Source organism: Nannospalax galili, unplaced genomic scaffold, assembly GCF_000622305.1.
Source record: "Nannospalax galili isolate Female #2095 unplaced genomic scaffold, S.galili_v1.0 scaffold2893, whole genome shotgun sequence".
NCBI classification, from domain to species: domain Eukaryota; kingdom Metazoa; phylum Chordata; class Mammalia; order Rodentia; family Spalacidae; genus Nannospalax; species Nannospalax galili.
The window spans coordinates 207,432-222,965 of record NW_008332965.1 but is presented as its reverse complement, the minus strand read 5'-3'; the positions used below and the strand labels follow the sequence as shown (position 1 = coordinate 222,965).

At 36.9% G+C, this 15,534-nt stretch overlaps 1 protein-coding gene across 1 annotated transcript in view; it reads left to right on the top strand.

Moving 5' to 3' along the window:
• The window catches only part of Me1 (malic enzyme 1), a 161,425-nt gene that overhangs the window by 81,961 nt on the left and 63,930 nt on the right, over positions 1-15,534 (top strand). The window contains exon 6 of the mRNA XM_008827829.3: positions 736-839. Coding sequence (XP_008826051.1) covers positions 736-839 — 104 coding nt within the window. The remainder of the gene's footprint in view (positions 1-735; positions 840-15,534) is intronic.

The following is a 15,534-nucleotide window of genomic DNA, read 5'->3' as shown; positions in this document are numbered from 1 at the left end:
ATTTCTTTGCTTTGTTTTGTATCTGAAGAGAATGGCATTCAGTCTTTTACTTTAAAATTTGTCATTAGCTGTGGGTTTTTCACACAAGTCCTTCACTGGGTTAATTATGTTCCTTTTTGTTCCTGGTTTACTGAGAACTTTTGCTATGAATGGGTACATTTTACTTTATAGGTTATACCTCAATTTGAAAACTGATTTATTAATATGCTATTTAGTATTATTCATGCTAAAACTTGGAACAGAATAATATTGTCTCAGACATATTAGTTTCCAATTGTTCCAATTTATTTGTATATACAAAATAATGTATATAGCAAATACTAAATGATCTATAGAAAAGCATAAAAATACATTAACTTAATACAATCATGGGTTGTAAGGACAATATACACAAACTTCAAAACTCAATACTATTTCTCTGTGTGATAAATTTACCTGTAAGATCTGAAATGAGCTTTCCTAGCACCACTGAGATACTTTAATTCCTTTTGTTTTCCTTAGACTAACTCAGAATGTTTTTTAACATAGTAATTATTTTTTCTTATTTGGGATATAAATGCTATCGATGTACTGTATATAACATTAAGTAAGTAGTGACTGGGTTAATTATGCTTTGTACATCAAGATTTTATTTCTATTTCTGTCTCATAGAGATGAAGAAGCAGGCAGAGGAAAGGTAGATGTCCTTTTATTCCTATTTCTCTTTTATGGTAACTTTTTTCCCCCCAACAATAGGAGTTACTTAAAGATCCATTGTACATTGGACTACGGCAGAGAAGAGTGAGAGGTCCAAAATATGACGACTTTTTAGATGAATTCATGGAGGCAGTTTCTTCCAAGTATGTATAATCCTTATTTTATCTATATTTGAGTTGACTTTCAAACATCTAAAGACATGTAACATAATCATTAAAAAAAATCTCAGCTGGGTGTGGTCGCACACGCCTTTAATCCCAGCACTTGGGAGGCAGAGGCAGGCGGATCCTTGTGAGTTCAAGGCGAGCCTGGTCTACATAGTGAATTCAGGTCAGCTGGGGCTACAGAGAGACCCTGTCTCAAAAAGACAAAAATAATCTCGTTTGATTCCATATAGTTTAATAGTTAGAAGTGATTTAAATGAAAAAAAGAAAATACACTTTATTTGTATATATCTATCTAATCATAACTTTTACTAGCCAAATGGTAGCTTTTTGTGTATCCATCCCTAAAAGGTGTATCTTTTCTTATCCTGAAAAGATCTTTGTTCTTAGAAGATTTTCAAGATTATTGTGGCTATTAAAATGCACAAGAAATGGGGCAACAAATAAAAAAAGGAACCTTTTTCTGTTTTACACTTTGGGCAGTCTGTACTTCTTTTCTGGTTTGTGGAAAAATCTGATCTTCATTCATGTTTGTGGCTGCTATCTGACCCTTTTGTGGTAGAAGAAGGAAGAAAGGAAGGGGTGGAGTCTGAGGATGAACTAGTATAATCCAAGAGCCTACAATAGAGCAAGAATCAGGCTATCCAATTATAATCCATGAAGCTCTGATAAATCTACAGTATTTAAAATGTAGTATTATGTTGTCATCTAATGTACTTAATATTTGATTATGGGCCAAATATTGTTATTAAACATTCATTTTTTTCCTCCAAAAAAGAGAACTCACCATAATGTATTCTGGCAGATCTTGTCCTGACAGCTGACAGTCCCTTACTTTGTTACTGTATAGCCACAAAGCCATTACTGTTATAAAATACCTATGTTGCCTTTTTTTAATGATTGACTGTACTCAAACGTAACTAGAGATGTGTCTTCTGGTTTCTTGTATTTTTAAAGTTGTCTCCGACAGATGAAAATGCCTTTTTCATCAGTTTATATAATATAGAATATGTTGAAGATTTTAATGCAGAGTGTATTTTCTAATTATGAACTACTTTTAAAAGTACATATTTGATTTATTATTATCCTACTTACCCAATTAAACTTTACTTATTCATAGAAATAGTTAGGAAACTCTTCAATTTAATTTCAATGTTTATGATACCATTCATTTTGACTTATTAGACACATATAACTTTAAATGTTTCACCCTTCAAACTTAATATGAGGTTTTGATTATTAACTTTCTAAATAACTTAATGAAGATAGTGCTTAGGTAATTTATTTTGCTTCACTGTTTATGGATATAAAGTTTACCTAAATAAGACACTTCAGCATACTTGCAAAGAAGCTGTTAAATAAGTTATAAGCATTGAAGTGGTGATGAATAGAGGAAAATTATTTGGAAACAATGAAAAGCTTTCCAAAGAAATGGAGATATGGACCAATTTGGAATGATCTTTCCCTCCTCTCCCCTCCCCTCTTCTAGACTTGTCTGGCTTGGAACTATCTGACCAAGCTGACCTCAAATTCACAGTGACCCACCTGCCTCTGTCTCCCAGATGCTGGGCTCAAAGGTGTACATCACCACACCTGGCTGAAATGATCTTTTTCAGTGTAGAATCAACAAAAAAACACTTTTTAAATATTAAATTGGGGAATTGCTGAAGCTATTTGTCAAGAGAATGGGAATTAACAGAGCCAAAAGTAATTTTTAATGTGGAAATCGGCTGCAACTATGTATGGTAGCTCATGTCTATAATCTCATGATTTGTGAGGCTGAGTCAAGAGGATTGTCATGAGTTATGTCAGGTTAGCCTGGGCTACATAATGAGACTCTGCCTCAAAATAAAGCGTGCGTGCGTGTGTGTGTGTGTGTGTGTGTGTGTGTGTGTGTGTGTGTGTGTAGAACACATCTGTAAGAAATTAGGAGTTGTAGTTTTGGGCTCTTCCCAGAGAAAATGCCCGTCTTTGTTAAAGTACTGATTGTCTTGACATTGTCCCTTTAGAAGCATTGCCCAATTAGGAAGTCATCTTGACGAGAAGCTCACAATAATTTTAAAAGGAAATAGAACTTAAATTCATAGCTGGGGAGTAACTGCTACAGGTAGAGTTACCTGACCCCTGACCCCAGACTGGGACCAACTCCTTTAGGAGGGAGAAAGCAGAAAGGCGTGGGCAGAGGGATAAATGGTACTGTAGCATGGGCCCCCAACAGCTGGGGTAACTGTGCTGGGACCACCCTGAGTGCTGTTTCAATGTTAGGGGCTATTGGTTTTTGCCATGCCTCTTCAAACTCTACTGATTTTTAACTTACCATGTTGGCAGTGTTGGGGTAAAGCAGTGTCAAATTGTTTCTCATTATTTTCTCTATGACAGCTCTTATAGGCTAAGAACTTGTTTTGGGCATTGTGGCACACTTATGAAGTGTGAAATCAGAATATTTTAGTTGACTGAGAAATTTCATAAAGGGTGGATTTGTAGTCCCATGTGACTCATTAGGAGCCCCTGGCTGATGCTCCATTTACTACTGACTGTCATATCGCCTCAAACAAGGGGGGGCGGAGAACGGGACATCTTGTTGATGTTTCATATCTCTATTTATTATTGTAAACTCTGTGACCAAAGTCTTAAAAAGTGCTAAGTTCTGCATCTCAGAAAACATCTAAAAATCACGAATATTGGGGTCCTAGCCTCTGATCAAATATCCTCAGAATTTAATCCCATTTGTACTATCCTGGGCTAATACAGACTATCTAGATTTTGCAGTTCCTTTAGGTTATAGTCTGTCTCTTTCTTTTTAACCCCAGCATGTCCTTGTGGCTCCTGTTCTGATATACCTCTGGTTACCTGGAGGGTCTGGAAGGCAGTCAAGAGTGAATGGGGATTAGAGGGGTATGTATTGTTTATAGAGGAAGTCTCTATCTTCATCAACACCAAAAAAATGACAAGGTTACTTTTATGAGGTCATAAAATGGTGTTAAATATGGGGATTCATTTTGGGACACCAACCAGACATCCCACCCTGTGTAATAAGAGTCCATTCTATGTATGAGGATTGTAACATAGTAGACCTGCTCAGGAATTTTAGGGCTTAATTGGTGGCTAAACTCTGTTCCTGTCACCAGCATCTTCTGCTAAGAAGCCTTAACCTGAGTCTCTTTGTATATACCAGAGAAGTCCTCTGGCTTCTACATAGTAATTTGCCCCCAAGTTTTGTGTTCTTTTCTCATTGTCCTTTTAGTTGTTATTTCTCCAAAACTCTGAAGTAGCATTTCAGCGAACATAGTCTGTTTTATTAATATACTGTTGCAGTTTGCCTCAGGAGAGCATTTTAATAGTCAGACTGCCACCTTGTGCCATAGACCATTTACTACCAGGCACTGACCCCATTTCAAATATCCATCTTATTACTACTGCTTTTTCAGCCCACTCCTGGTATCAGATTGGTCACAGACTAGGTTAATTGGGAGACATTCTGAAATGAAGGTTACTGTTGAAGAAGTTTGTAAGACGTGGCCTTGAATTTGGCCCTCAGGGAAGAAAAAGTAGGCAGTAGTGAGACAAAGGAGACCCTAAATTGTGCTACAGGTACGATGACCTCCATTCTCTGCCCGTGGGGAACTCTCTGACTTACAGTTGTCACTTTTTAGGCAGAGATGGCCAAGTATTTATGTCTCTGTATCAGTTTGTCATTGGATGTGGGTCATCCTGAGAAAGAATAGGCAATGCTCTGTGGTGAAGTAGCTCTCTGCTGCTGAGTGATGCCCAGAACAGCAATGGGTACAATGACTGAATTCAGAAAGTGCTGGGTTAAGTAGCCTGGATATTAAGTAGCATCTCTTGGAGTAGATCACATACCTACTTCCTTATTACTTGCCTGTTCAATGCTTTTGGATACTTGCTCTCCCACCAACCCCCAACCCAGCTCCTGCTGTGCCTTTTCCATCTCAGTACATGACAACTCCCTCTTCCTATTCCTCAGTCTAAAAATATTGGAGTTACCACTCCATACATAGCCTATCTACAAAGCTTCTTTAATGTCCAAATATATTTAGGATTTAACCATTTTTTATCACCTGTTACTCAGCCTGAATCTGTGTTCTCTGGATCGGTGCAGTTTCCTAACTGCTTTTACCCCCTCTTCCCCTGTTGCCCTTCATTGTGTTCCTATCACAGAGCTCAAGATGATTCCAAGTTGAGTAATTTCTTTGCTCAAAATGGCAGGCCTTACCATTTCATTCAGAATGAAAACAAGTCCTTGTAATAGTGTAAAAGGTCCTGGGGCACCTGGCTTCCTGGTGCCTTTTTGGCTTTATTACTAGTTTTCCCTTTGCCTTCTTTAATCTAGCCTGTCACATTTTTCTGACTGAAGCCAAGTCAAGGCTTGTCATGTAACCTACTCGGAATTTTGCCATCCGTCCTTGCCTCTGTCAGTTTTTCCACTAGGCTAGCCCTCTTACCTCCTTTGAAATTTCCAGAAATCTGTTTTTCTCAGTGTAGTCTTCCTTCACCAACTTACTTAAAATTTTACTTCAAACTCATTATATTCACTGTTTTCCTTGACCAGTGCTGGATATATATTCAATTATTTATGTTCCTTGCAAATCTATAGACTAATATGATCCAGGAAAGCAGAGAGCTGCTTCTCATCTTCACTGCCATACCCACCTCTTCCCAAAATTATCTAGTATGTGATAAATACTCAGTGTTCATTAGACAGATGATAGAGTTTGATTTATTTTGTTTATAGAACTTAAAATGAAAGGAATGAATGGAGAAATTCTGATATAGCAAAGAACCCCTTTTCATGTGATTTGATTGTAAGAAATAGTAAAGTTCTTTCTTACAATTTATACAATAATGCTGAAGATATATTAAAATCACTACAGGTACATACTCCTCTATATTTGTATGTGTTTTATAAATGTACTTCTTATAGTATATTTATTTTTCCAGAATCAACTGCTCCTGAAAATTAGCAGAAGCAGTAGTGGCAGCTTCATCTTTTTCCCCCTGGTTTTCTGTATGAGAATTTCATTGAAGGCTATTCATTAAATGAATAAAGAGAGTTTACTTGAAAACAAAACAAAAACAAAAACAAAACCTTAAAGAGCTGGCACTAGCACTAATCTAAAAAAAAAAAAAATTCTAGTCCACGGGTCTGGAGAGATGGCTCAATGGTTAAGAGCATTAACAGTTCTTACAGAGGACTGACCTGGGGTCAAATCCTAGCATCCACAGGGCATCTAACAACCATTCATAATTCCAGTTCTAGAGGATCCGATGCCACCTTCTGTCCTCCGCAGGCATTGCACAACATAGGTACACTCCCATACATGCAAGCATAACATTTTTATACATAAAATAATAAATGAATGAATGAATGAATAAACTAAATAAATAAATAAAATTATAGCCCAGACTGGTCTCAAACTCACAATCTTCCTGCCTCAACTATGTTAGTGTTGGGATTATGGTGTTTGGCACCAAACCCAGCTACTAGTTTTTTCAAAGACAGGCTCTCAGTAGGTATCTCTGGCTATCCTAGAACTGACAGTGATAGATGAAGAAGCCGATGGATGAATCAGATTGATCGGGAGAAAGCACCAAGACACAGATAAAAACTCTCAGCAGGATAGTTTTATTTAGCATAGACAAGTTCCTTTCAGGGGAGGGAAAAATGTCCGACCACTGGTCGTGAGCTGGGGTCTTTTATAGGGGGCGCTTCGGGGTGTGCGGAAGGCAGGAAGATATGTTTTTTAAAGATGGGGGGGGAGCGGGAGCGCGAGACTGTTAAAACCGTTTGGGATCAAAGGGAAAGCCTGCAGTGCTGGCCAAACTGTGGAGAAAAGTCTGCTTTTGACTTCAAAGACCAGGGTGCTTATCTTGGGCTTGTAGAACCCCTGAGGCCCTTGTAGGTGAGGGGGCGGGGCTGCTGTGGATCTGAACCCTAACACAGAGATCTTGCCTCTGCTTCCTGAGTGCTGGAATTAAAGACACAAGCTATCATGCCTGCATATTTTTTTTTTTTAATAAAAGAGAAAACTGTTTAGCCAACACCATATTTTAAAAGTTTCCTTTTAGGTGTCTGAAATTAAAAGTCACCGAGAAGCACTGAAAATAATTGCAAGGATCATTATATTTAGACAGCAATTTTCCCTGCCTCACAAATTTCATTCAATCTGTTGCATACCATTTAAGAGAAGCAGTTTTTAATGCCAATCTGCCATCTGCTGCAAGGAGTTTTCTCAGAATGGTGCTAGCTTTGCTGAGCCGGGCACTGAGCTAAAGCCTTGGCTATGTGCCTGAAACAGACCAGACAGATGTCTCAGAGAAGCTAATAAGGTGATCATAGCTCTTAAAGGTCACAGATCAGGTTTCAGAGGAGCAAGATATATAGTTCTTCAGTTGGTATACTTGCTAAATGTGCTAAATGATAAATAGCATTCGCATTTTTCTAAATATGTCATTTATAAATTTATATGTTGTTCACCCTCACACATAGTTGTGGTTTTCTCCCCTGACACCCTGACTCTGAACCATATGCTTGGTCTCCATACAAACATTTTAATTTTTATTATTTGTTTGTTTATTATTTATTTATTGTGAGAGAGACAGGGAGAGGGAAAGAGAAGGGGGAGGGAGAAACAGGAAGACGGAGAGGAGAGTGTAACATGCCACATGTGTATAGAGATCAGAGGACAAGTATACAACTTTTGGGGGTTGGGAGTTGGTTCTCTCCTTCTGCTTTGAGTTGAGTAAGTTGTTCCTGCTGCTGGGCTGTGCTCCAAGCTAGCTGGCATGTGACCTTCTGGGCATTTCTCCTGTCTTCATCTATGGTTCTGTAGGAGTGCTGGGATAGCAGATGTGTGCCACTACATCTGGCTTTCTGTGAGTTCCACAGGGGTTGGCCTCAGGTCCTCAGGCTTGCCTAGCACATGTTTTCACCTGTTGAGCTATTTGTCTGACTACAAGTGTTTTTCCCCCTACTATCCTTTTTCCTTCTTTCTGTGTATTTTTTTTAACGATAGTTATTTCTTGGCTGACCTTCTATGTCACCTTCTTCATCCTGTTCTAGTAATAGATTTTTCATATCTGATTTTTTTTCATGAAGGGGGTATATTTGTAGCTTTAGTGATTTCATTCATAAATCTGTGAGGCTCTTGTCTTCCACCTGTCACTTTGTTTAGCATACTTTAGTTTGCTTTGCATGAGGAATTAACGGAGATGCATAGTTTATGGAATGCCACCTGCTATTGTTTGCTATAGGCTAATAGTTATAGAAACCACCTTTTTAAAAGGCTAAAACAATACTTTAAAACTGAAAGAATGATTGTCAATATGAGATAAGTCAACAATGTGAAGGTTTCTCAAAATATTAAAAGTACAGCTACTGGAGGATCCAGTTATACTACTCCTGAGTATATATACCCCAAGAACTCTTAAGTCTCATATCATAAAGATATGTGCACATCCATGTTTATTGCTTTACTACCCACAGTTGTCAGGAAATGGAAGCAGCTTAGATATCTATCAATGAATAGATGAATGAATAAAGAAAATGTGATACATAAACACAGTAGGATTATTTCAGCCACGAGGCAAAATGAAATCATATTTGCAATTAATCAACTGGAAATTGTTATATTAAATAATCTAGATTCAGAAAACTATCTCTTGTGAGGACTTGAAGTTTGAATTTGTATATGTATATAAGTCATGTGAGTAGAAATGAGCCCATAGGCTGTAGAAGAGCCCTGAAGAGAGGGTGGCATGGAGAGATTATTGGGATACATGTGATATGATTGCAGAGGGAGAACTATTTGGGAAAAGTAGAGGGCCCTGCAAGAGGGAGACAAGAGAGATGGGGGAAGAAGTGGGACAGAGAGATTAATAAGAGCAAAATATGTCATATATGTATGAAATGCCATAATGAGACCTATCACTTTCCTGACTTAAAAAAGACTATCTGTATAGTTAATTTGATTCAGAAAAAGTACAACAATATTTGAGTGATGTACATACAATTTCAGTATTAGAGATTAAAGATTCTAAATAGAAAAGAGTATTTCATGAATCAAAAGTAGAAAGTTAGTTCACAGTAAGTAAAAAACTTGGAGACTTTTGTTTTCTAAGAAATAAAAAACATGATTTATAGCTAATATCGTACCTTATAGTTGATAATTCATTTCATTTAGTAAAATCAAGTACATGGGATGACTGTAGATACCTGACCTGGGCTGTCCTGACTCTGCTGTACTCGCTGAGCCACAGCACTCCCTCAACACTGCCTTTGCAGTCACAGAACTCTCCGAGTATCAGAAATATTATTCCATGGGCCTGAAGAGAAGATTCAGTGGGTAGCTGTGCACATGAGGACCCAAATTCAGATCCTAGCACCCACATGACAAGCCGACCGTTGTCCTTCCTGTGCCTATAACCCCATCACTGGGTTGTGCAGAAACAAGAGGATTGCTGGAGCTTGCTTGCTGCCAGACTACCTAAAAAGCAAGAGCTTCAGGTTTTTATGAGGAGATGCTGTCTCAAAGGAATTATGTGGGAAATGTCACTAGTCGTTCTTTTCTGACCTCCATGTGCACACAGAGGCATACACATTCACATCCCCCCACATACATACATGGACACATACAGAAAAATGAAAGATTCTTCCTCCAGAAATATGGTTGATTAATGACCTAATCTTTTTTATATATTTGCTCATATTTAACTTCTTAGGCTTACCCTGACTTTACCATATAGTACAGAACACTGCTCTACTTTCTGTCCATCCCTGACTCTCCTAATGCTCTTGCTATTACATCTTTTGTAACACTTTCTAAGAATATTGTATTATTTATTATTGTGCGTCTGCCCTACTTAAAAAACATGCTCCCCAAAGATATGAATCTGCATAGTTCATTCTATGAACAAATTCCTATATCAATGTCTGGAACAACATACATGGACTGAACTGAATTGAACTACCCAAAGGAAGTTCATAAAATAATGAGAGTATACTGATATTTCACTGTGCCTAGAAAGTTAAATTTAGTGTACCTGACTTTTGGTCAGTTACTAGCATCATTTTCATGTAGAAAGCAGAAGGGCACAGTGAATAAGAAGTTCTTGATTCCCATCTCAAAAACAGGCTGTCTTGAGAGCTGTAAGTTCACAACTGAATTGGTGTGTTACCTAAAGTAATCTAACTACATTTGATGCATGTTTCTGGTAAATGTTTTTCAATCTGATATATCGTAAAGTTACATCATTTGAAGAAGTAACAAAGTTTGTATAAAATTAGCCATATTCGAAGCTTGTTGGTACATGCCTACAGTCTCAACATTCAGGATGCTAAGGCAGGGGAACTGTGAATTCCAGACAAGTCTGTACTTTCTAGTGAGACTCTGTCTCAAAACAAAACAAAACACATTTGCCCTAATCAAGACATAAGAATGTAGTAGTCCTTCACATTGCCAAGATGGTTACATTTGGATAACTCAGTTTTCAGTCAGTTGACTGTTGGTTTCACTTTACAAACTCTAAAATAAGCCAGAATTAGCACAGCATGTCATGGCATGATTTTTCTTAATTAAAAGTTTTTTGTTTAGCCATGATGTAGTGATTAAGATGTAAGAATGTTTTTCTTTGTGGCATCTACAGACAATTACCCATCTTTTCACATCCTCATTAAATAGTATCACATGCTGTAGTATACATGATAGAGACAGTCTCATTTGTGAATAGAAAACATGACAAGGAAGTGCTGTAATTATCAGCAGCCCGTAGGGTCAGAGTAGGATGTAAAGAAATTGGGTTGAGAACAGGCACATCATACTGGGCATATGTCAGAAGAGTATTGTCCGTGATGGGTTTGCTGTCTGTTTCTTCAGAGACCTTTTATGATGACATTTCTTCTTTCATTGTATGCATAGATCTTTTACAAGAAATTTAGAAATGATATGTGTCAGCCTACGAAGTCCATGTTTCAAGACGTGTGAGAAATGAAACCTAGACTTTGAAGTCCATGTTCAGATCCATTTACTACACTGTAACCTAAGGAAAAGTACTTACCTTCCATGAAGCTTAGTTTCTTGCCCTGTAATTGGGGAAATAATAACAGGACATCAGAGAGTTATTGTGATAATTGAGATAATATACACACAAAGTTACCTTTATTAACTGTTATAAATAGCAACTATAATTTTTATTTCTCAGGAAGGAGGGATGGCTAAGGCAATAATTTAGTTCCAGTAGCCTAACATATTTAGTTTAATATAGATGAGACATTTAATAGTTGGAATCGTGGGGCTGGAGAGATGGCTCAGCAGTTAAGAGCACTGACTGCTCTTGCAGAGGACCTGGGCTGGATTCCCAGAACACACATGGCAGCTAAACAATCCATAACTCCAGTTCCAGGGAATCTGACACCCTCTTCTGACCTCTGCAAGCATTTCATGACACAGGCGCACTTACACACATGCAGGCAATACGCTAATACACATAAAATAAAAATAATAAATAAAATATTTTTAAAAAATAGTTTGAATCATATGAACTATAATAGTGATAAAAATCACTTAGAAGTTGAGATTTCTGGTTGTTTAGTTGTTAGTATTTTGTGGCCTCTCTGTCACACTAACTTACTGGAAAGATGTGCTTAAGGATATAGAGATTTCTGCCTTATGCAGGAAGATGGATGAGAATTAAACATCTTCAAGTATTCCAACTTAGCACCCCGTGAAAGTACCAAATAAGCTGCTATGTTTTTGGTATTCTGAACTGGTGCCATAACATTTGATGCTTATGATCATTAATGAGCCATTTGAAAATGTTAGTTATCACATTATATATTTAACCCAGAACAATAAATTTCTCACTCAGCATTTTAAGTTACTTTTGTATAAACTTTAGTGTTCCCTTGATGTTTGAAGTTTATTTCACAGGAATTCAAGAGACAATTGGCAAGAGAAGTAACTCAAGAAGAAATTTAGTGAGTTTTGCTTTGTATTATATATATTTCTTATGCTGTATCTTAATTGTGTAGTTAGCTTCCAAGAAAGTTCATAAAAAGTTACTTTCAGAATAAAATATACATAGATAATAAAACGATTGAATTTTTCAAAGATTAAGAGATGCAAGCTTACATGTCATTTATGCGGATTAACTAAGCCATTTTAAAATTGTCTCTCCATTATTGACAGCAGAGCTATTATAAACTACTATACTAATGAGGGGTTGCTCTCCTTTATTGGAATATCTTATCAGTATCAGCTGCTTTATCCCAAAGCAAAGATGCAGATCATCCTTCTTTAGCATCTTTTATCACCCCTATTGTCCTATACATTTATCGCATTATCATATCTATCCATACAGTTTTTCTGTGATCGCCACAGCCTACTTCCATGACCATAGCCCAACCTGACATTTTATGTCACCACCTCAGTAACTATGCCTTTAGTGTGTCATATTAATGTCTTTATAAACATACCTTTTTTCCTTTCTGATCTGATTCATGAACCTAACCATCCTGTTATCTCACCTTCCACCCCTCCATGTATCCTTTTACCCTGTTATAAACAACGCATTTCAGTTGCCCAGAGTGTACTGGAGACTACAGGAAATGAATTCTGATGCTGAAAGAGTGATTCTATTCCCTGTGGCTTTACAAAGGGAAACACTAGTGGTTCTTCATAAATGAACAAAACGTTTAAAAAACTTGCATATTTATTCAGTAATTTTGGACAAACACATGTATCTCAAGTCAAAATAATTTATTACACCGAAAGTACCAAAAATCAGCCTTATCTGTGTCCAATGCTTAATATATAATTTAATCTGCAAGTAACTTTTCTGGTTTCAAGTAAAGATAGAAATAATAATTTAAGTTTAATTTTTAGTTTTATTAGTTAAATTCTGAATTACTCTAAAATTACAGTCACTGGGGCTGGAGAGATAGCTCAACAGTTAAGAGCACTGACTACTCTTGCAGAAGACCCAGGTTCGATTCCCAGACCCACGTGGTGGGTGAACAACCATCTCTAACTCCAGTTCCAGGGGCTCTGATGCTTTCTTTTTACCTCCACGGGCGTTGCACAAAATGGGTGCACTTACATACATGCAGACAATACACCCATAAAATAAAAATAATAAAATTTTTAAAAAATTTAAATTATTGTCACTGCCAAATAGTATTTCTAAAAAATGTAAATATCAAGTATGCACACTGAATAAAGAGATGCTGTAATTACATGCAAGAGGAAAAATAATATAAATTAAGTTCATTAATATAAATTTAGTTCATTTTACTGATGCTAGAGAATTCGGATTGTGGAGATGATATTTGGAAGTAGAAATTGGGCAAAGTGAATAAGGAACTACCCTAAATTGATAACTGCAGTAAAACAGCTTCAGTTAGTTTATCTTCTTCCTGACCCATGTTACCCCTGACTCCATCTCACATGTACGTGCACTCGTCTACCAGGCAACAGTTCATATCTGCTTAGTTTAGTTTAGTTTAGTTTAGAAAATGTTTCTTGTTCAAGTTTAAATGCTACATGTTCACTGAATCTTCATTTTGAGTAAAATATACGCAAATAAAATTCTGCCCATAAGAAATTGTTAGTTTATGATGCACTTAAATGCCTTGCTGAGTTGCAGTAAACCAATTGGAGCTGTCATGTGATGTGACTATTTCTGTTTTTTCCTTTTTTCCATTAAACTGCAAATAGCTACTTCCACTTGTGATTTGAGAGAGGGAGCCATCCCAAGATACAAGAATCTGGCTTACTCAAAAAACTGCCTATATATGTCATCCTAATTTGCTTCATTAAGAAGAAATGATGGAGAAAAATAATTATCCTTTTTTAAATTTTGTGGAGCTTTGTGAAATTACTGTTTAATAAGTCTAGCTTTGAAAAGAGAGCTATAGCATCAGATAATTCTGAAGTGGGAAAAGTCCCAAGTCTTGAGGTCTTTTTGTTTTGGGTTAAGGTTAACAAAGTGCTTTCACGAAATTTTGGTGTGAAGTCCCTAGTTAGGTGTTTCTGGTTTAGTTTTGCTTCTTAGCCTACCAACAGCCTCTTTCCCTTTAAAATGGCTTTCACAACACACAAATACTATCTGATGACTTTTTTTTTTTTTTTTTTTGGTCTTTTTGAGACAGGGTGTTCCTGTAGCCCCAGCTGTCCTGGAACTCACTATATATATAGACCAGGCTGGCCCTTGAACTCACAGAGATCCGCCTGCCTCTGCCTCCCAAGTGCTGGGATACAGGCGTGCGCCACCACGCCCGGCGACATTCTTCTTTTATTTAGTAGCATGAAATTGTAATTCATTCTTCCAGGTTCCATGTCCTTTATTATAAACTGTTGAACAGTTTAAAACTTTGACCTATTTTAAAAGAGTTGCATGGGCAAGGTCTTTTCAATATTCTTTTCAAGTCTTTTGGGTTGTGAAAGGTACTTTCTAAATAGGAATGAGAAATTCCACATATCATTTGTCCCCCTTTTGGAGAGCACTAGTTTAGATTAGTGTCTTAGAATTCTCACGACTCAAACGCTGAGTAAAGAATTACATTTTGTTTTGTTTAGAGTTTCAGACAGCATCTGGTCTGAGTTGCTTATTTTTTGCAGAACCCAAGTTAATGCACTGTGGCACACATGATGAGACCCCCCACTTATTCAGGTGTCTTTAATCGATGAAGGATGGAATTTTCACTTTGGTCAGAGGAAAATGTGATATAGAATTTGCCCTTCATAAATATCAAACTTTTTCTTATTTCAAAATTTTTAAAAATTATTTATTTAATAACCATATAATTAGAAGAAGCATTTCATTACAACAGCATTAACATATTCAATAACAATTTCCAGAGCTAAGCTGCATCTCTTTCAAAATTGGCTGTAAAATTTTAGGTTTACAGTTAAATTATTACAGTTATACAATATTGTACTCAGTATAAACTCTACAAGACATAAAATTGAATGAGGTTTTAACCTTTAAAAAAAGATCATTTCATTTCAAAATATACTGTTTCATACAGAATCAGTTTTAATGTTACTAACACTTAGATTTTTGCACATGTCCCTAATCGCTATGTATCTAATTATTACTAGTCACAGTCAGTTACGTTCTGAGATCCTTGGCACTTCAGCACGAATATAAAATCATCAGGTAGATTTCAATGGTAATGTGTTTCACCTCTACTAATTAACATGAAGGAAATTTTTATGCTTCTTCCACAAATATAACTGATTTTTTATTTGTTGATTTTTTTTGGTGTGTATTTCATACAGAACATCCCAAAAATCTTATTCATCTATATACCCACATCCCAAATGGCACCCTCCCATATCCTCTCCCCTGCTACTGGAGCCCATATGCTCTGTCATCCCTATTACTGTCCACCGTGTTGGTACCCCCAGCTGTTCCCCAGTGCTTGTCCATCCACTGAATCTAGTCAGCTTATATAGAGTCCCGTTTTTAGGAAGATCAGCTCTTCCTCATCTAGCAGCAATCAGTTACCAATATTCTTTAGATAATATTGGAGTCTGCTGTTCATTTTCCCAGTTCTATGCTGGGTTACTGCCTAGGAGTTTCTTGAGCCACCCTGGCCAACAACTCAAAGGAAGGTATCTCCTCTATGGCATTGTCTCTTGTTATGTAACCTTTA